Source organism: Dipteris shenzhenensis, chromosome 9, assembly GCF_047967505.1.
Source record: "Dipteris shenzhenensis isolate YYH24624 ecotype China chromosome 9, Dip_SZ_1.0, whole genome shotgun sequence".
Taxonomy (NCBI): Eukaryota; Viridiplantae; Streptophyta; class Polypodiopsida; order Gleicheniales; family Dipteridaceae; genus Dipteris; species Dipteris shenzhenensis.
The window spans coordinates 35025671-35043480 of NC_141604.1; the positions used below are offsets into that span (position 1 = coordinate 35025671).

The window sequence follows — 17810 nt, forward strand, 5'->3', positions numbered from 1 at the left end:
CTTAAATATAACTTGGAAATGGGCACAAGGAAGATTAAGTGAAAGGAGCAAAAATACACGTAGTACAAGTACACTTAGTCATGATGAGGTGGACATACTTGTCTATAAATTCCCTCTTACAAAGGAAGGACATTTGAGAAAGTAGACTATAAATTTTCTAAAGAAAACAATTCCATCCTTGTAGAGTGAGGATTGTGAAGGAGCTAAACAAAGATGCATCGGGAGTCAAACACAAAGTTTGGAGAGTCACGATCTTCATCTAGAAGGAGGAAGATGCTTCTTTCACTTCATATGGGGATGAAACCAGCATAATCAATGATAGTGATGCTCTAGAAATTGATGAAGAGTAAGTAATTTTGAAAATGTACTACTTTCCTATAGTCTGGTTACCTCTTTACCTACTAGTTAAAATACAATTGTGTGTAACTTTGTTTCTATGGCATCAATGTCTCTCAGTATATGTGATGCCAAGATTCTCTCATAATATGTTAGTGAATGTCTTGAACCTTTGGTAAGGTTTGTCGTTGAGTAGAGTTCTCACTTGTAGATGAGGGGTTAGGACATAATGTGAGGGTCAAGATGTTTACATGCTTGCTATTTGATTGGTGCATTGAATGCTACATAGTGGTAGAGGATGTTGAGCTAAATAGTCTTGTTTTGTTCATCACTTTGATCCAGGATATCAGTGAGGTGGTATGCCTTTTTGATGGCTTGTTGTCCTCAACATGGTACTAGCTAGTTTATGGTAGATGTTAGGAGTTTTGACTATGACATAAATGCCAGAGTTCTAGGTCTCATTGAGAGGAGGAGTTTTGCTTTTTGTTGCTCCTTGATCTATGTTGACCCTCAAAACTAACATTTCAGGGATTCAACTTTGGCCAAGGTAAAGCTCAAAGATCACAAGAGAAAGCAAGCAAATAGAGATCCCAAACAAAGAACAGTTGGAGCTGCAAGCTGAAAGACTCAGCGACATAAGCAGTGGCCGGAATGCGTTTGTCAATATCGTGTTTTGGATGCCCAATCATTGATAGATAGCGCGATGCAACAAATCGCGTGCCGCTACAAGAGAGTGAGTTAATAGAGGGCCCCGATTGCTATCAAAGATGCACAATGATTACAAACTCCAAGAAAAGATTCATTACGCTAATTGATAATGAATCACACAGTTGGACCAAGGATATCATTGAAGGCTATGCATGAAGTATTTGTATGAGCAAAGTCTAGCACCTATCCTTTTGGCAAGGGAGGTGCGAATAGTTGTAAATGCAGTGGGTAGTACCTATGATGAAGGTTAGTTAGGAGTCTTGTATATAAGGTTCTATAGCCCTCGAAGTTAGAGTCATTCTTGCAACATAGGCATACTCGTATGCGTGAAGTGTAGCTTAGTCTATTTGTATTCAAGTTGAATAATACAAAGACTTCTTCAAGTTTCATGATTGCATATCTTTCGTTCCTCTCTCTTTCAATACTCACTTCACTTTATGTTGTTTGTTCCCCTTGCCACAGATGCTATGCATGCATTCACCTGATTCACATTCACTTGATGCTCTTTTGCTTATCTAGAAAAGGCAAGTGCCCCAAACACCATTTGAACCACGGTCTCACACATGGAAACATCATGCTATGCGGCATTTTTTCAGCCCATTGTACATCATTTTGACATTCCTAGCACTTGGTAATTTGCACCCTTATGTGGGCCCCTTTTCGCACTAATTTGCTGATAAAATTCCACTGTGACCTTCGATTGATGATTCATTTGCACTGTAACATTTTCCTACACATGTGGGACAATCCTAGACATATTATTAACATGAGAGGCCCTACAACACTAACACATTCGTGGTATTCTTACTCATGTGAGACAAATGAAAATGCCTTTCCAATCAGTTTATGGCTTTCCCATAATACCCCGTGCAGCTGGCGCATGATAAGTTCTTGATACGGATGAATTTACAAACTAGTGTCACTACCATTATAATATGACTTTAACATTTGGCAATGCCGCTAGGGAGTGCAAAGACCATGCTTTGGAGAAGCCCTTAGAGAGTAAGTGAATTGACTTTTGGTGGATGATGGAATTCGATGGATGCAAGAACAAGATGTTAACTCAGATACCAACAACAAAAAGATGAGTGATTGCTAGAGTTGAAGCTGAGTCAAGAAGGCTCGAGACAATTGCTGAAGCATATCTTGATGCAGAATAGTTAGTAAGCCGACGAGTCTATCGGCTTTGATGTTGAATAAAGAGTGGAAGAAGGGAGTGTCTAAGAGAGTTACAAAACCGGACCTTCAATGAATTTAGGCAAGTTTGGTCAAGGACAAGGAAGCAAATCCTCATCATTATCACAAGGAAGAAGATTGAATCAAGAAGAGTAGGAATGGACAGAAACAAAGGTGACCAAGTCAATCGAGACCAAGCCAATTGGGAAAGAGAACAATATGTCCAATTAGTAATCCCACTAGTGAGCCCATGCTGAGGAGTCAATGGAGCAAGAGTACCAAAGAAATAAATGGAGTTTTATAAACTCAATGGGAACCAGGGGGAGAATCAGCTCAAAATCTCTTGAGAATGGTTGGATCCTACAAAGGTCATTTGTGAGGAGTATTTGATGTACTTTTGTGCCACTTTCACCAACAAAGCCATTGAATGGTATGACCAATAACCCAATGGACACTTTGCCATATGGGAATCCCATAGCATGAGGTACATTGTCATTGGAGAGGCTCTTGGTGTAGCTCTTTTTGTAACTCCTTTGCCCTTTCATCTTTCTTGCAGCCTTCTTCTTCATACCTTCTCTCTTAATGAGGTATGCTACCAAATGAGTAGCTTCAAGCAAGTTGACTTCAAGTACATGATCACATGCATCCCATATGCCTTCACATAAATAAAATATGAAGAGGGTCTTACCACTTGTTAGTAAAACAAGGGCAATGTCTACTCTTGTACATAGAAGCTCATGAATGTATGGCATAATGCAATCACTAAAATTTAAATTGATCTCATACATCATGATAAGCATAATTTCCAAAGTGTTAGTGACACTTGGAGACTTGAAATATAAATGAATCTCAGCCAACATATAGATTTTGAGAGTCCAGCAAATTGAAATAGATAATAAACATCATAGTTGACTAGTCAATTGACTGGAATAGTCAAACTTTGACTAAACTTCTTTCAAAAGACAACCAAGAGCATGAGAAGAAACTTGCAACTCAGCTTTCACCATACACACAGCAGCAAAATGAAATTTGAAAGCACCATTTGGAGGCCTACAAAAAGGACTATCAACACTAGGAAGCAAAGGCGCAGCCCTTACACACGTCGCCCACCATTGGAGCTTGGATCTAAACTAGTTTTTCAGTCACTACAGCTCAAGGTCAAGACCAATGCTCACCAAACTTTACAGGGAACTTAGCAATAGGGTCGCCCAGCCTCTCATGAAAGCATTCTGACAATGGTTGAGGTAGTGAGAAATAACAAGCACGAGTTCTCCTTCAGATTATAGGAGCAGCCATGGCGAAATGGCGGCCTCCCCTCTTGATCCCACCGGTCAAATGAATCGCCCTTGACTGAAGATCATGGAGATGAAGAGGTTTGTCAAAACATTGAGTGGATTGGGAGATCAAGCACTTGCAAAATCGACTTAGAACAGGGAAATATGAAAGATGGCGACTTTTGCACGGACAATGCCGAGCCGTAGAGCAGTGCGTTTTGCAGATCCACCGTTGAGAAGAAGCACCCTGGAGTAAGGAAGCTCCATTTAAGAGGATAGGAGCAATGGTGAACCGAATCTCATGGATGAAGCCCTCCAAGGTTAGCTAAGAAGAGGAGAAGAATATGAAGGAGAAGATGAAGAAGATGGAGGTGATGACACATGGCACACGTGGGTAGAAGCTCAAGGAGGATCACACAGCTTTGATACCATATGTTGGAGTAGCATGGAGACAAGATGATGAAAAGAGAGGTAGTTTATTCATGAGAGATATGCCCAATATATAGGGACAAGTAACATCCAAGAGTGACATCATATGTGAGCTCAATAGAGCATCTAGATCCACAAATTTCTCCTAGTATCTCTCAATCACGTCCATCATTCTCTCAATCACACCCACTCTAGCACACCTACTCTCACACACTCCTAGCATAGGACTCCTAGCCCTTAGGCACACACCCATACATCAATTGTCCTTCATGAAGAAAACTATGCCTTAGACATTGAATAGAAGATGCTTACACTCAACATCATGTTGGTCCAATGATCCATTATGCACTGCGGTTAGCAACCAAAATGATGCCAGAAGACAAAGAGCTACACATGGCTTTCCCCAAGGGATTCATCAAGGACGAATAAGGATACAAGAAGTGGAGGAAAAGAAACCTTATCAAATTAGTTGATGTGGTAGGAACGGACAAAGCCACCAAACCAAATCAATTGAGTTAGCAAAAATAGAGAAATCATTGAATTCCAAGCAATCAAATAAATCAATGTGGGATCAGGAAAAGAACCAAAGTTGATCCAAATCAATGAAGAACTTCCCAATGAATTCCTCAATAAATCTAGAGTAACTCTTCATCTCGTTCATCTTCTTTATGGCATCTATCTTTGATTTTTTGGTCATGATGCCTTTACTAGATATTGTGTGACCCAAAAATATGCTTGAGAACACATAGAACACACACTTGTATGGATTAAGGGAAATTCAGGTCTTCCTATACTTCTTGAAGGCCTTTCTCAAGCACTCTTAAGTGTGCTCACTTCATGTTGTAGACTAAGAAATCATCCAAGACTATTGCGATGAAATCATCGATGTTCTCTTGGAAGGTTTCTACCATGAAGCATTGAAACATTGCCAATGCATTCTTTAATCCAAATGGCATCATTTTGCTTCAGTATGCCCCACATTCAATGATGAAGGCTCTATTCTCTTGGTCCTCTTCAACGAGTGTGATCTCATTGTACCCACTATACCAATTCATGAATGAATACATCTTGTGCCAACTACCTTTTCTAGAATGGTGTTCGTATGGTAGAGGGAATGGATTTTTGAAGTTATGCATGTTTCGCTTCCTATATCAATGCAAACTCACAACTTGCATTCTTTTTTGGCATGATAATGATTGGATGGAAGCAACCAATCACTTCAATCAACTTGCCGTTCTTTGGCACGATAACAATTAATCACTTTGATAAACTTGGTAGATGAATCCTAGTGACAATCTATTACCAACTTGGCATAGCTAGGGTGCTCATTCAATATCTCTACCATCAAGTGGGCTTTGCATTCATTCGAATGTTAGATAAGCTTGTGGGACCTTCAACTTCATGTATTTCCAAGCAAATACATCTTTGTAGTGCGTTTGTGGTATTCCTTAACTTCTATGGAGTATTCATCAAGGAGTTCCTAGGACCCATTGCCAATTGGTGCATAATTCCTAGAACATGACAACATGCAATGCAATGAAGTAATGAGCATCAGATAGGAAACTTAACTCTTCCATAGCTCATCCTCATTCAATGGATAAGTGTTTAGAACAAAGTCCAACTACCATGAACATAGCTCTACTTCATCCCTTCTATATAAGGCATTCAATCATGGGGCAAATCCCTATCTCCTCATGCTTGCTCATGGCCCAACCTATCACCAAATTCTCAAGATTTTGTCTATCACCTGGGGCTCGTATAGTCAACCACCATCTGTTTCATCATGGGATAATCACAAAAAAATAAAAGAGTTGTAATGGTGAATGCGAGATGGATGCATTAACAACAAAAAACTAAATATGGTTTCCTACCAATGCGAAACACGCCGTCCCATGACCGACCGATTCGGGACTACTTTTGCTAAAATGAAGGCTTGATCATAGACAAATGCCTGGGCAAAGAGTTGACGTTTGCATTCCTTCAAGACAAGAATGGCTTCACTCCAAGGTGCATGACATTCTCATGCACTTGTTGCACCTCTACAAACTTTGACTCGATGTTTAACAAGGTTTCCATATTCATTTCCTTCAGCCAGCTCCAAAAGACGTATCGTGCAATGTAAGCACAGAATGTGTGATTAGTGTGGCCAAAGCCTTTTCCTATCATCGCCTTCTTCCCCAATGAAAGCACTCTCAAAACCTTTGCTTTGCTATCATGGCCTTCTTCCCCAATGAAATGAAGAGATGTGCCCAAAGCTAACCTTTTCTTTTTCACACTTCTTCCAGGCGGCAGATTGGCATGACCCAAAAGAGCCAGCCCTCATGCAGATCCAATGCCCACGTCGCAAACAAATGTGTTGCTCACATGCCCCTAGATCTGCCCACATGTCAACCACAGCTCCTGCCCATATGTGTGCCCTACCATCATGTAGGTGTCAATATGCATTGTCCTCGTATGAGAGGCACTCACATGTGCTGAATTGACTGTCGTACTCTTAACAAAAACTAGTTTGGGTGCAAATAATCTAAAATTGTTGTGCCAGCAACATAACTATGCCCAACTTTATCTATGCAGCTATGAAACGTTTCTAACTTTGTTCTTTACTTTTGATGTGATTGATTAGACCTACTATCTCGCAGGGAGTTCGCTTCGCTATCACCCACTGCTGTCCAGCTTGATAGAGGTCTACGTTTAGCCTTATTCTACATCATAGCCATTAGTTGAGATCAATGGATCAGGTAGATCATTATTCAACATTTAATGCAACTGCAACATATTCAAACAGTTTCTCCATTGTCAGAGCGACCTCTAACCTACCCAGATCCACCAGCCCACGTAGTCCCCCTGTCCAATAATGATGTCTAGATCTGCACCCTTTTCCCTTGACTCTTTACACATTCAAATTGAAAGTAGTGTGCCCGATAATATGTAGATCTCAGCCTTTTATTTAAGTCTATTTACAACCACAATGAAATCTGAGCACATCATCATTCAGATACCAAATGACAGCACGTTAGGCAAACCACCTTACACCAATACACAGAACCGGAAGCTTGACTCTCATCAAATTATCCCTTTGCGCGCATTGTGCCTCCCCCCCCCTCCCCCAAATTGCTTAAACTGCTACTTTTTCTGCCTCTGAAAGTAAATCGTCCTGCACAGTTGCTTCATACTCATAATCATTGCAGTAACATGAAACAAGACATTATGCAGCATCTTTGAATCTGATGCAGGTGCCAACACTTAATTCCTATGTGCTCTAATTCATATCCACAAGCACTTGTTTCTTCAGGATAAGAGTATTTCCAACACAGCTGTTATATATCTCTCACTAACCAGATTGATACACGGCCATGTCATGCAGTTTCCTGTCAAACCTGCTGCAGGAGTGGGTCATTGCTCCGTATGTCCTCTAATTCGGACCCTCATTCTTCCTGCCTTATACTTGCTCCTAGCTCAAGCTCCACATGCCTGCTAAGTCATCACTTTGTACAGGATTCAAATCCCCTGCTCATAGACCGGAGACTGTTAGTATCATATTTTCTGTGCAACAGGTTTGTAATATTTCCAAGTATTGATCAAAAGTAGTAATTTGTGAATAAGTGAATTTCAACCATAGACCTTCCTGGAAATGGAACTCCAAAGCAGCCACCAAAAGAGATAATGAAATGATTATTACCGATGCTGATTCTAAACAGTTTGGGAAGTTCCTTGAGAAGGGAAACTCAGCATGCCCCATTGAAAACCTGCAAAATGCCAATTGTCAAGGCTCGGGCTTTACAATACAAGTACATTAATAAAATGCTTAAGCTAAACAACATACTCTAATCTTATGACGCATATGCTGTCCAAACTTAAGGTGGAATCTCATTTGCTTAGAAGCATGTGCAGATTTTGGGGAACAAAAACAGTAAGTTTTGATGAAATAGAGTAGTCTATTTCCGAGCAGTACTTTATATCTAGAGTAAAGCAACAATAATACTTACAGATACGATTGTCAGGAAAGCAAAAAAATTCTTACAGATCAGGTGATCTTTTTTATTACGACATCGGCTCCCATGACTTCTGCTGTGAATACTGAACCTGATGAATCTCTGAAACAAGTATTGAACAACATACGTTCATCTTTAGAGGGATGAAATATCAAATGAAGTCTTAGCGAGGAAAATTTCAAGAACACTTGCCCCTCTTCAAAGAAGACACATACGTAAACTTGCCTTTAAAAAGGAAAAACGCATAAAGATAATCCAGCCAATGCAACAAACCAACCTTGGCAATTTTCCCAACTGCCTTTTTGCGAGCCTTCTCTTCTTGACCCTATTCAAGGAACCCGAATCTTCCTCCAGTCCAAGGTCACCATTACGTGTCACGTTTTCTTTGAAAAACTCCTCGTCTTCTTGTTGTAGACTGTCCGTGGGATTACATTGTTCCTCTGCATCCAGAACCAATGAATCCTTGTTTTTTTGCTGTATAGTGTCTGTAGGAATGCAGTCACCGGATGGCTCTTTCTGAAAGGTAAACTCCAACTCCGGCAAAAGGGGTCCAATAAACCTTCTGGCTCTCTCAGAAACTTCTGGCTTGACGGCCTGAGATTGCTTCTCCTTCAGTTTCTTGACTTTGAGCCTCTTGCGTTGAGCTCTAGACAGGGGACATTTTACATTTTCCGCATCTACAGGAAGGGAGGCAATGGAATCAAAGGCACACTCATCAGGAACAAAGGAAAACGTAAACATGATGTTGAGACATAAGGCGATACCCTGGCTATAAGGATGCTGCGATGCCAGACCTTCTGTACGACTGAAGACGTGATGATCGTCCACAACATGACAATCATCTTCGTCCTGAAACCGGGCAGAAAGCACCAATCTCATGAATTGCAGGGGAAATTCAAAAAGCAGAAACAAAAAACCCACAAATACCTGACTGAGGGAGGCGAAGTGAGGCGGAGAGGAAGCGAAATCGGAAGGAAAAGCTTGAGAAGGAGAGGAGGATGAATCCGGGAACAAAGTGCGCAGAACAGCGGCATGAAATCGGGCATGGTGTTTCTGTTGCACCACTGAAGCCATGCCTTCTCATTCATCGACACATCAAGCCTTTGTTACAAGGGGTTGCTGCCACATTCAAAGAGATTAAGAGTAATTGCCCCCCCCCCCCCCAAGCGCATGGGAGGTCACACGTATGAGAGTACGCGCCTTGAGCTCCACGACACGGAGGTTCGGTCGGTTGCAATACCTTGCATCCAGGTTGGTCAGATTTGAACCTACAATCCCTTCCCACATATTTTGTAAGCGCTTGCTCGGTGGTCATGATCCCCACCCGCCAACCGAGAAACTCGATTTGCGGCATGCAGCCTTTCCCTCGTGGAGCACGTAACCACTAACTCAAAATTGACGTTGAACCCTACTATTTTACCCAAAATTTTTACGAAAACAACGAATGAGTAAAATAGTGGACATGAGACGCGACACATGGTGTGTTGAAACTGAAGTTGAACCCTATTATTTTATCAAAATTTTTTATCGAAAAAGGTGATTTATTATTGATTTTGTGATGTCCATATTTTGGAAGCTGACGTCCAACAAATACGTTGCAGTTTATACAATATTGTCACATGGACTACAACCATATGAATAAAGGTGTAGTCATCCTTCAATCTTGCATCTATCTTGGATTTCCTTGCTCCCTTGCATCGATAACATGCATTAAATGAGAGGAATGTTGTAAGAATTCAAATTGAAAACAAGAAATTTTGAATGGACAAGTAATTGAAAATATTTATATTATAACATACAATATATAATTATTATAACCACACATAGTGTGGGCGTAGAGGTGGCACGCTTCCTTTTCCAAAGAGTTGTAATCTAAGGGAATGAGCCCTTCCCTGGGCGCTGAGAATATTAGCATCAGGATGAATAAGTCTCGCGAATGGATAAGAACCTGACATATTACCTGAATGTCAATAGTCGTAATTGTAGTCAAACGCTGATAGACAATATCCAAAAACTTGCCAATGTGAGCTTGAGAGGATCTGCGTGTGTCCTTGAGCAAGACGATTTCAACATTTTCAGATCATTCAGTAGACTCTGGACAGCACAAAAAGACAAGTATCATTAGAGGAAGTCCAAAGTAGAGCGTGTAACATTCTCACTCACCACTTAGCCAACGTTACGTGCATGGGAGTTTGAACACTGTAGTAAGTCGAGCTTTTAGGCTTGTGAGAGTAGAGCATAAGGTCAGGCTTTCTAAAGCTTCACATGCCAAGGCTATAATAGGCTGGGCTTCAAAGAGAGTGGAAAATGCCATAAGCACATTGGCACATGCTTTAATTGATGCACAAAAGTGGACTGTTTAGTGCCTGAATTTGATGCTCTTGGATGCCTAAAATTTGAGCAAGGTTGAGCACTTGAGAAGAGGGTGAATTCTCAGATTTGAATGCCATTTAACTCACTTGAAGTGACTGTGCTCAGAAAATACAGAAAAGCGCCATTGTTTTGAGGTTTGTTAAGTTGACTGGCTGAGACCACACAAGTAACCCAAATAGTGGGTATAAACTTGACCAAGGATAATTATAGTGTGTGGTCTTATAGAACGAAAAATTTCCTCATGGGAAAAGGTGTTTGGGGACTAATTACGGGCAAAGATGAATGCTCGGAGTTGCCATGGGATGAACCATTAGATGAGCTGAAATTGGAGTACAAAACATGGGTGGAAAAATCAAGAAAAGTATTGCATTGGATATCTCTATGCATTTTCGATACACTCATTCCTCACATCAAGAAGGCTAGTATGCTTGAAGAAGCTTGGGATGTTATTCACAAATTATATGGTACAAGCACGGAGGCAAGGAAAATTTAGCTCAAGCAGTGGCTCCATGGAATGTGGAGAGGAAATAGAAGCATCACGGACTGTGGATGAGATAAGGCAAATTACGGAAGAATTAGGCTCTATAAATTGCAATGTGGAAGATGATGATTTGGTGTCTGTCATCTTGAATGGTTTAGGCCCTCAATACAAATCACTGGACACTTCTATTATCGTGCGAGGCACTATGCCCAATTTTGAGGAGCTAGTTGCATTATGCATGACGAAAGAGGTAAAGCTTAGGCATCAAAGACTCCACAGTGGAAGAGATAATTTGTTTTATCACTGGGGTGGTAGAGGTGATTTTAGAGGGCGAATTGGACCCCCAAGATGCCATGAGAGAGCCTCATATGCCCATCAAAACACTATGGAGAGAAATGAGTTTACTCAAAGAGGACATGTTTATATGCCAAGAGGAATGGGTACCTTGTGGTAGAGGAAGGGACTTCACAAGATGGAAGAGGAAGGGACTTCACAAGATGGAAATTGTCACTTTTGTGGAAAATATGGGCATTTTGAAAGAGATTGTTATGCTAAGCATAATTCCACACATAGAGGGCATGGTGGAAGGCCACAATACAATCATTGTGTTGGTGGAAGAGAGTATGCACATGAGCATGGATATGGCACTCATCTCTTTAGTATGGACCATGTTATGAGCAGCATGCAAGAGGCTTCAAGCATAGCAACCCTTATCCTCAAACCGACCAATTTGGAAGAAATTACAGCATCTAGAGAGACTGAAAGGGGATGATGAGTTACAAAACCAAGGATACTAAGGACTTGCAAGAGGGAGGATGTGGGTAACATAGGATGGGATTTGCCAACTATTAATGGGAGAACGCTTCCCTATTAAGAAGAACATATCAAGGGGAGAGAGAGAGAGAGAGAGAGAGAGAGAGAGAGAGAGAGAGAGAGAGATCTTGCTTCCATTGGTCAAATGGCTGACCAAGATTATCAAGTGTGTTCAATAAGTTTGGATGCTTTGTAGAGGAGCTTCATAATGGCAAAGTGGGCAAGATTGTTGCCAAAGGTCAAAAGAGATGAAGATTGTTCACATTTGATGCAGGAAAGCCCAAAAAAGATCAAGAGGCTGAACTTTGGCACAAAAGACGGGCACATTAATTATAAATTCTTGAAGGAGATGCAAACCAAAGAATTGGTGAGAGGGCTACCTATATTCGGCTATTTAGATTTCAGCCATGTATGCCCTACATGTCAATTTGTAAAACAATCAAGATTTCCATTTCTAAAGAGGGGGAGAATGAGCAAGTACCCTTTGGAAATAGTTCATCCAGATATTTGGGGACCTACAGACATGCAACATCTGGGGGAGCAAGATACTATATCACTTTTACAAGTGATTACAGCCGGATGACATGGGTCTATTTCTTGAAAGCCAAAAGTGATTTCAAGTGTTTTGCCAATTTAAGAGAATGATAGAGAAGGAGCTTGGGTATTATATAAAGTGCTTTCATATAGGCAATGGTGGAGGACATATGTCCTCTGAATTTGATGAGTTTCTATATGGCTAAGGCATTAAGAGATGGGTCACTTATAGATATATTCCCCAACAAAACTCCATTGTTGCAGAAAGAAAGAATAGGGAGATTGGTGACATGGCTAGAGCCATGATGGATGAAATGAATATGCCATTGATTTTTTGGACTGAAGCGGTGCATACGGTTGTATATATAATGAATAGAACACCCATGGATGCCATACATGGGTTGATGCCTTTTCAAAAGCTTTATGGGTACAAGCCAACCTAGGTGTTTGGCTGCGTTTGTTATGTGCATGTGACAAATGAGAAGGAAGAAGTTGGAGACAAGGGCTGTAAAATGTGTGTTTTTGGGATACCCATATGAGAAAAAGGGATATAAGTGCTATGATCCCATCACTATAAAGTATATGAGAGTCGGGAGGTGAATTTTAGTGAGCATGAAGTGTGGTATCCAGCCCAAACCAATTGTTGTAGAGGATGAGCATATGCCAAAGGGTGAAAAGATGAAACTACAGCAAGTTGGACCCTCAAGTTAAGTGATGTCAGGGCCATCACAACATGAGGAAAGTATTGATAGTGTGAGCCCATTGAGTGGTAGATTAAGGGGGTGAAAGCATGTGGACAAGCAAAACGTTGATTGCAAGGTTAGAGCATGCTATCACACGATAGCAGCATTGAGGGAGCATGGTCCCAAGGGAGATCAATCACATACCAACCAAGCCCATATTGCAACCAGCATGTTTGGGATTCTTACATTGCTTATATGTGTTGAGGATGCAAGTAGTGATGAAGGGAGTGAGTTACAGCTTGTTAAAGCTCAAGAGACAAATCATGCCTCAAAGGATGTGCCACCACATGATAGAAAGCAAATGGTAAGTACATAGCCCTTAAGAAGATGGGAAAGGGTAAAACACCCCATGGATAGATTGACTGACAATGGATATATCATGATGCACTATGAATACATGGTTAGCAAAGTGCAGCATGTTGATTGTCATGTGAATATGGTATGACAGCATGTAAACTGATTGAAACACCACTTCAGCAAAATGCTAAGATGGTTGATGATGGGTGCCACTTGCAAGATGTAACTATGTTCTAGAAGATGGTTGGAAGTCTCATATATCTTACTGTCACTTGACCAAAATTAAGTTATGCTTTGGTGTGGTGAGTCAATTTATGCAAAAGCCTTGCAAGAGTCACCTTGATGTGGTGAGAAGAATACTTAGATATGTGAAAGCCACAATAAATGTTGGCTTTTGTTTTATGCTAAGGAAGGAGGGATATGCACCCATGGTTATACCTATGCAGATTGGGCTAGCAGCATTGATGATAGAAGGTCAACTAGTGGGTATGCATTCTCTCTTCAGAGTCTTGTGATTAGTTGGAGTAGCAAGAAACAATCCATCGTTGCTTCATCTAGTACAGAAGTAGAGTATATAGGGGTTGTCATAGTAGCATGTGAAGAAACTTGGTTGAGATTGCTTCTTTCTGAGTTGGGAGTAGGCATTGACGGTCCATGTAAGGACAAAACATATAGAGGTCCAATATCACCACATCAGGGAGAAAGTGATAAGTGGCGAAGTTGACTTGAGATATGTGAGGACAGATGCCAGATTGTAAATATCTTTACCAAGTCTTTGGGTAAAGATTAGTTTTGTATTTTTAGAGATTCTTTGGGTCTATATGATGTACAAGATCATGTTGAGCTTGAGCGGGAGCTTGTAGATGCATAGCCATGTGTATGTGTGAATAGATAGATGTGGATAATGAGGATGATTGGACTTCTTTAAAGAAAAGGTATGAAAAGTCTTAAAGACTCTCTCAAGTATATGTCTTGTAAAGTGTGGGCTCAGTGATGTATGGAGTTTTGGGCTTCCTGAATGAAAGAGGACTCCCAATGGAATACCATACAATAGTATGAGCACACAACTTTGAGTTCTTGTTTCTTGATGTGGTGGTCATGCCATGCTTTTGTTGGGGATACGGAAAGCTATGGAGGCTCAAATGGCAAAGGGATAAGAGTAATTGATTGATCTTTCCATTACAATATGCCTTGTTAAATAGGCAAGAGTACATCATCTCTTCATCCATACATGTACATCTGTCATCATCTCATTGATGAAATCCACTTCATCCAATCACCTATTTCTCTCCATACCACTCTTCTACCTTGTCTAGCATCTTAGTGTTCCAACCATGCCCCTAATTGTAGGCTAGTCATAACCATGCCCTATGTCATCAAGAAAGTAGTATGAACTTAAAAGAATGAATTTACCCCCCTTAGTCCCCTATTAGCTCATTAGTTGTGGTGTAACTAGAATGTAGGAATTTGGCTCCCCTGGCTACATCATCTAATGCCAACAATGAGCTATTACATTGTGGATTCAGAACAAGTGATCATTTGATGAGAATACATCATTTGATTGAATTGGGGCAAATTCATTTGGATGAAGAGGTAGGTTAGATGTCACCTTGGCTTGATTGTTGTTGTAGTAATGTGATTGTACTTGTTGCGAATGTTATGTTTTGGTTTTACCTTGTTGTTGTGGCAATATTTTTCCTCATGATTATTCAGTCCATAGAAAGTGCATTTCAATTTTATAGTACTTTGTGGATGATTCCTCTTGTTGTTGAAGTAACATTGTCTCTTATTGATATGATAATCCTTTCACTTTTTATTTCCCCCCTCTCTCATTGGGAGAAATGCCTCAATATCATGTAGATTAATATCATCCACGCTTGATAGTGTTTCTACCAATCTTGTTGTATCATTCAAAATCACAACTTGTAAGAAGAATGGCCTTGTCTTGCAAGAATGGCCTTGTCTTCCTCATCATCTAGAGTTCATTTAAGGAAAGCTAGCTGATGTCGTATCCTTTTTTATTTATTGAGATGGTGGATAATTGGCTTGTACTAAATAGGCTATAAAGCCTCATTAGGAGTTTGACCTTAGAATGACATGCATCTATACCAAATATTTCATATAATTCTTCCCATATGTGCTTGCAACTCATCTCCTCATGATGGTGGCAATGTAGCTCAGTGCTTTTTCATTATTCACCTCCCATTTGTCAGCGAGAGAGGCTTGTGTGTCACGACCCTTGATAAGCCTCCATAGATTTTTGAGCATAAGCAAATGCATTACCTTTGATTGCCAAGTATGGAAACCAACACCCATAAAATTTTCCACAATATCATGTATCATGAGATGCCATTGCTCGATAGTGTCTAGATCTTTTACAAAGAATGTGGATATCATGGATCTGTAGATTTAAAGAAACTGAGTGCTTTAGCTTTTTGGACTAAGAATGTGTTCCACCCCCATCCTCCCATGGAGTTTTTCCGAGTGAATTAGATTCCAAGAAAAACCCACCAAAACAAGCAATCACATGCATCATCACCATTATGTAATAATCCATTTGTTGTGACCAAATATTTAAAGACATTCTTATGTTTTCAAAACACCATCATAGACACTACAAACTCTTATCATATATTCAAGACACCATCATGTTTTCAAAACAATATATTATGATGTTTATGATCTCTTAACATATTTTCAAGACACCATCATATTTTGAAAACACCAACATGGACACTATGAACTGTTAACATATATGAAAGATAGTATCATATTTTCTAAACACCATCAGGGACACTATGCCAAATTTGGTTTACTTGAAGCAACTATCCATCAAGGCACTATCACCTCACTATCATCAATAGCAAAAAGGGAAGGCTGATCCAAGTGAAATGCCAACAAGGAGGCAATTACATAAAATTATGAGCATTAAAAAAACAACCTCTTAACATATATAGAACACCATCATGTTTTCAAAATGTTATTACAAGCTCTTAACATATTTTCAAGATTCACATCATATTTTGAAAACACCAACATGGACACTATGAACCATTAACATGTATCCAAGACACTACCATTATTTTTTGAACACCATCATGGTCACTTTGCCAAATTTGGTTTATTTAAGGTGGCTATTTATCAAGACACTATCACAGATAGTAAAAAGGGAAGGCCTCTCCAAGGGAAATGCCAACAGGAAGGAGGCCATCACCTAAAATTCCAACACTTGAAAGTGCAACATCTCAACATATTTTCAAGATGCCATCATATTTTGGAGACACCAACATGGCCACTATGAACTGTTAACATGTGTCCAAGACACTGCCATTATTTTTTGAACACCATCGTCAATAGTATGCCAAATTTGGTTTATTTAAAGAGACTATTTTTTAAAATTAAAATGAAGACTATTTTATTTAAAGCAACTTTTTATTAAGACACTATCATCAACAATAAAAAGAGAAGGCCGCTCCAAGTGAAATGCCAACAGGAAGGGTATTACATAAAAAATTGAGTATTGAAAGTACAAATTAACATATATAAAAGATACCACCATATCTTTCAAAAAATATTACAAGCTCTTAATATATTTTCAAGATACCATCATGTTTTAAGAACACTAACATGTACACTATGAATTGTTAACATATTTGCAAGACTCAATCACATTTCCAAGTCCATTCCAAGTGAAATGCTTGTTAGAAAGGAGGCCAGTACATAAAATTTTGAGCATTAAAAGTACATATTCTTGCATGCAACACCTAATATGTCTCTATATTTCTTGAAAGTATTACAATACAAGATAGATGGTGTTCAACTACTCCACTTCCAGTGAACAAGATTCACATTCATCATCAATGAAGATGCTTCACCTAATTCCATGCCTTGGGCAAGACACTTCATACCCTGGATCATCAACCATAGCCCCTGCACTTGCTTTCATGTAAATCGGTAAGATAATTTGCCATAGAACCAAACCAAAATAGACAAGTACTTTAAGAATACAATGCAATAAGACATAGTGCATATGAAAGCAATAAAGCATTTAGGTACACCAAATTTGCAAAAGAACATTAAGGAGGGGATTTAGTTAGTATATATCACCATATCACAAAAGCCAAAATGCATAAATATGCAAAGACATTAGCACAGTAGTCCAAAATCCTAATGAAACACATTTCTATATGATAGAAGTGTAAGAAAACAATACAACGTCTGTGCTCAACAGATAACAGGATCTCGTATGCAAGAGAGAAAAGCAGATAGTATGGAGAATCAAAAATTTGATTACTGTAGAACTGATACAATAGATGGTGCTACCTCCCAGCCGTGTGCTCGTGTGAGAGAAGCTTCGATGGCATGCTAAAAATAGTAGAGGAGGGAGGCTGGATGCTAAGGAATCACCCTATATCCAATGATGAAATGGGCTTCATGGGCTTGCTCTTATATAGCCACCAGTCGTAGTTGGTTAGACCCAATTGGGTGACTGACCCAGTCCACCCAAAACGGCCCGCTGGGGGTTTTGGTCTTGAAATAGGCCACCCACCACATGATAGAACCGACCGTAAAATAGAACCGGTGATGGTGATGCCAATCGTAGTCATCTGATTGCGCAGATTCTTCACCCTGGTGATGAACTTCTCTGCCGCTT

At 39.9% G+C, this 17810-nt stretch overlaps 1 protein-coding gene across 6 annotated transcripts; it reads right to left on the bottom strand.

The window, feature by feature from the left end:
* Window positions 1-7034: 7034 nt before the first annotated feature.
* Window positions 7035-9042, bottom strand: LOC147898570 (uncharacterized). 6 transcript variants are annotated; one of them, XR_015541581.1, is made up of 5 exons: window positions 8680-9040; window positions 8193-8592; window positions 7910-8017; window positions 7603-7669; window positions 7035-7430 (listed from the first exon to the last, which is right to left on the bottom strand). XR_015541581.1 is itself a non-coding variant. In XM_087379657.1 (5 exons), exons 1-5 carry the CDS (start codon window positions 8987-8989, stop codon window positions 7422-7424), a joined length of 678 nt encoding a protein of 225 aa, XP_087235783.1. In that variant the 5' UTR covers window positions 8990-9041; the 3' UTR covers window positions 7035-7421. The 6 variants fall into 6 exon arrangements, 4 of the variants coding, with proteins under 4 accessions (XP_087235783.1, XP_087235781.1, XP_087235780.1 ...); XR_015541580.1 differs by having other exon boundaries at window positions 7945-8017; window positions 8680-9039; XM_087379657.1 differs by lacking the exon at window positions 7910-8017 and having other exon boundaries at window positions 8710-8764; window positions 8843-9041.
* Window positions 9043-17810: the final 8768 nt, after the last annotated feature.

Coding starts and splice junctions, on each gene's coding strand:
- LOC147898570 (XM_087379653.1), bottom strand. CDS start 8,989: ATGGCTTCAGTGGTGCAACAGAAACACCATGCCCGATTTCATGCCGCT. Junction 8,593..8,679: donor GCAGCATCCTTATAGCCAGG/GTATCGCCTTAT, acceptor CCCTTCCTGTAG/ATGCGGAAAATGTAAAATGT. Junction 7,670..8,192: donor CAGTTGGGAAAATTGCCAAG/GTTGGTTTGTTG, acceptor GGCATTTTGCAG/GTTTTCAATGGGGCATGCTG.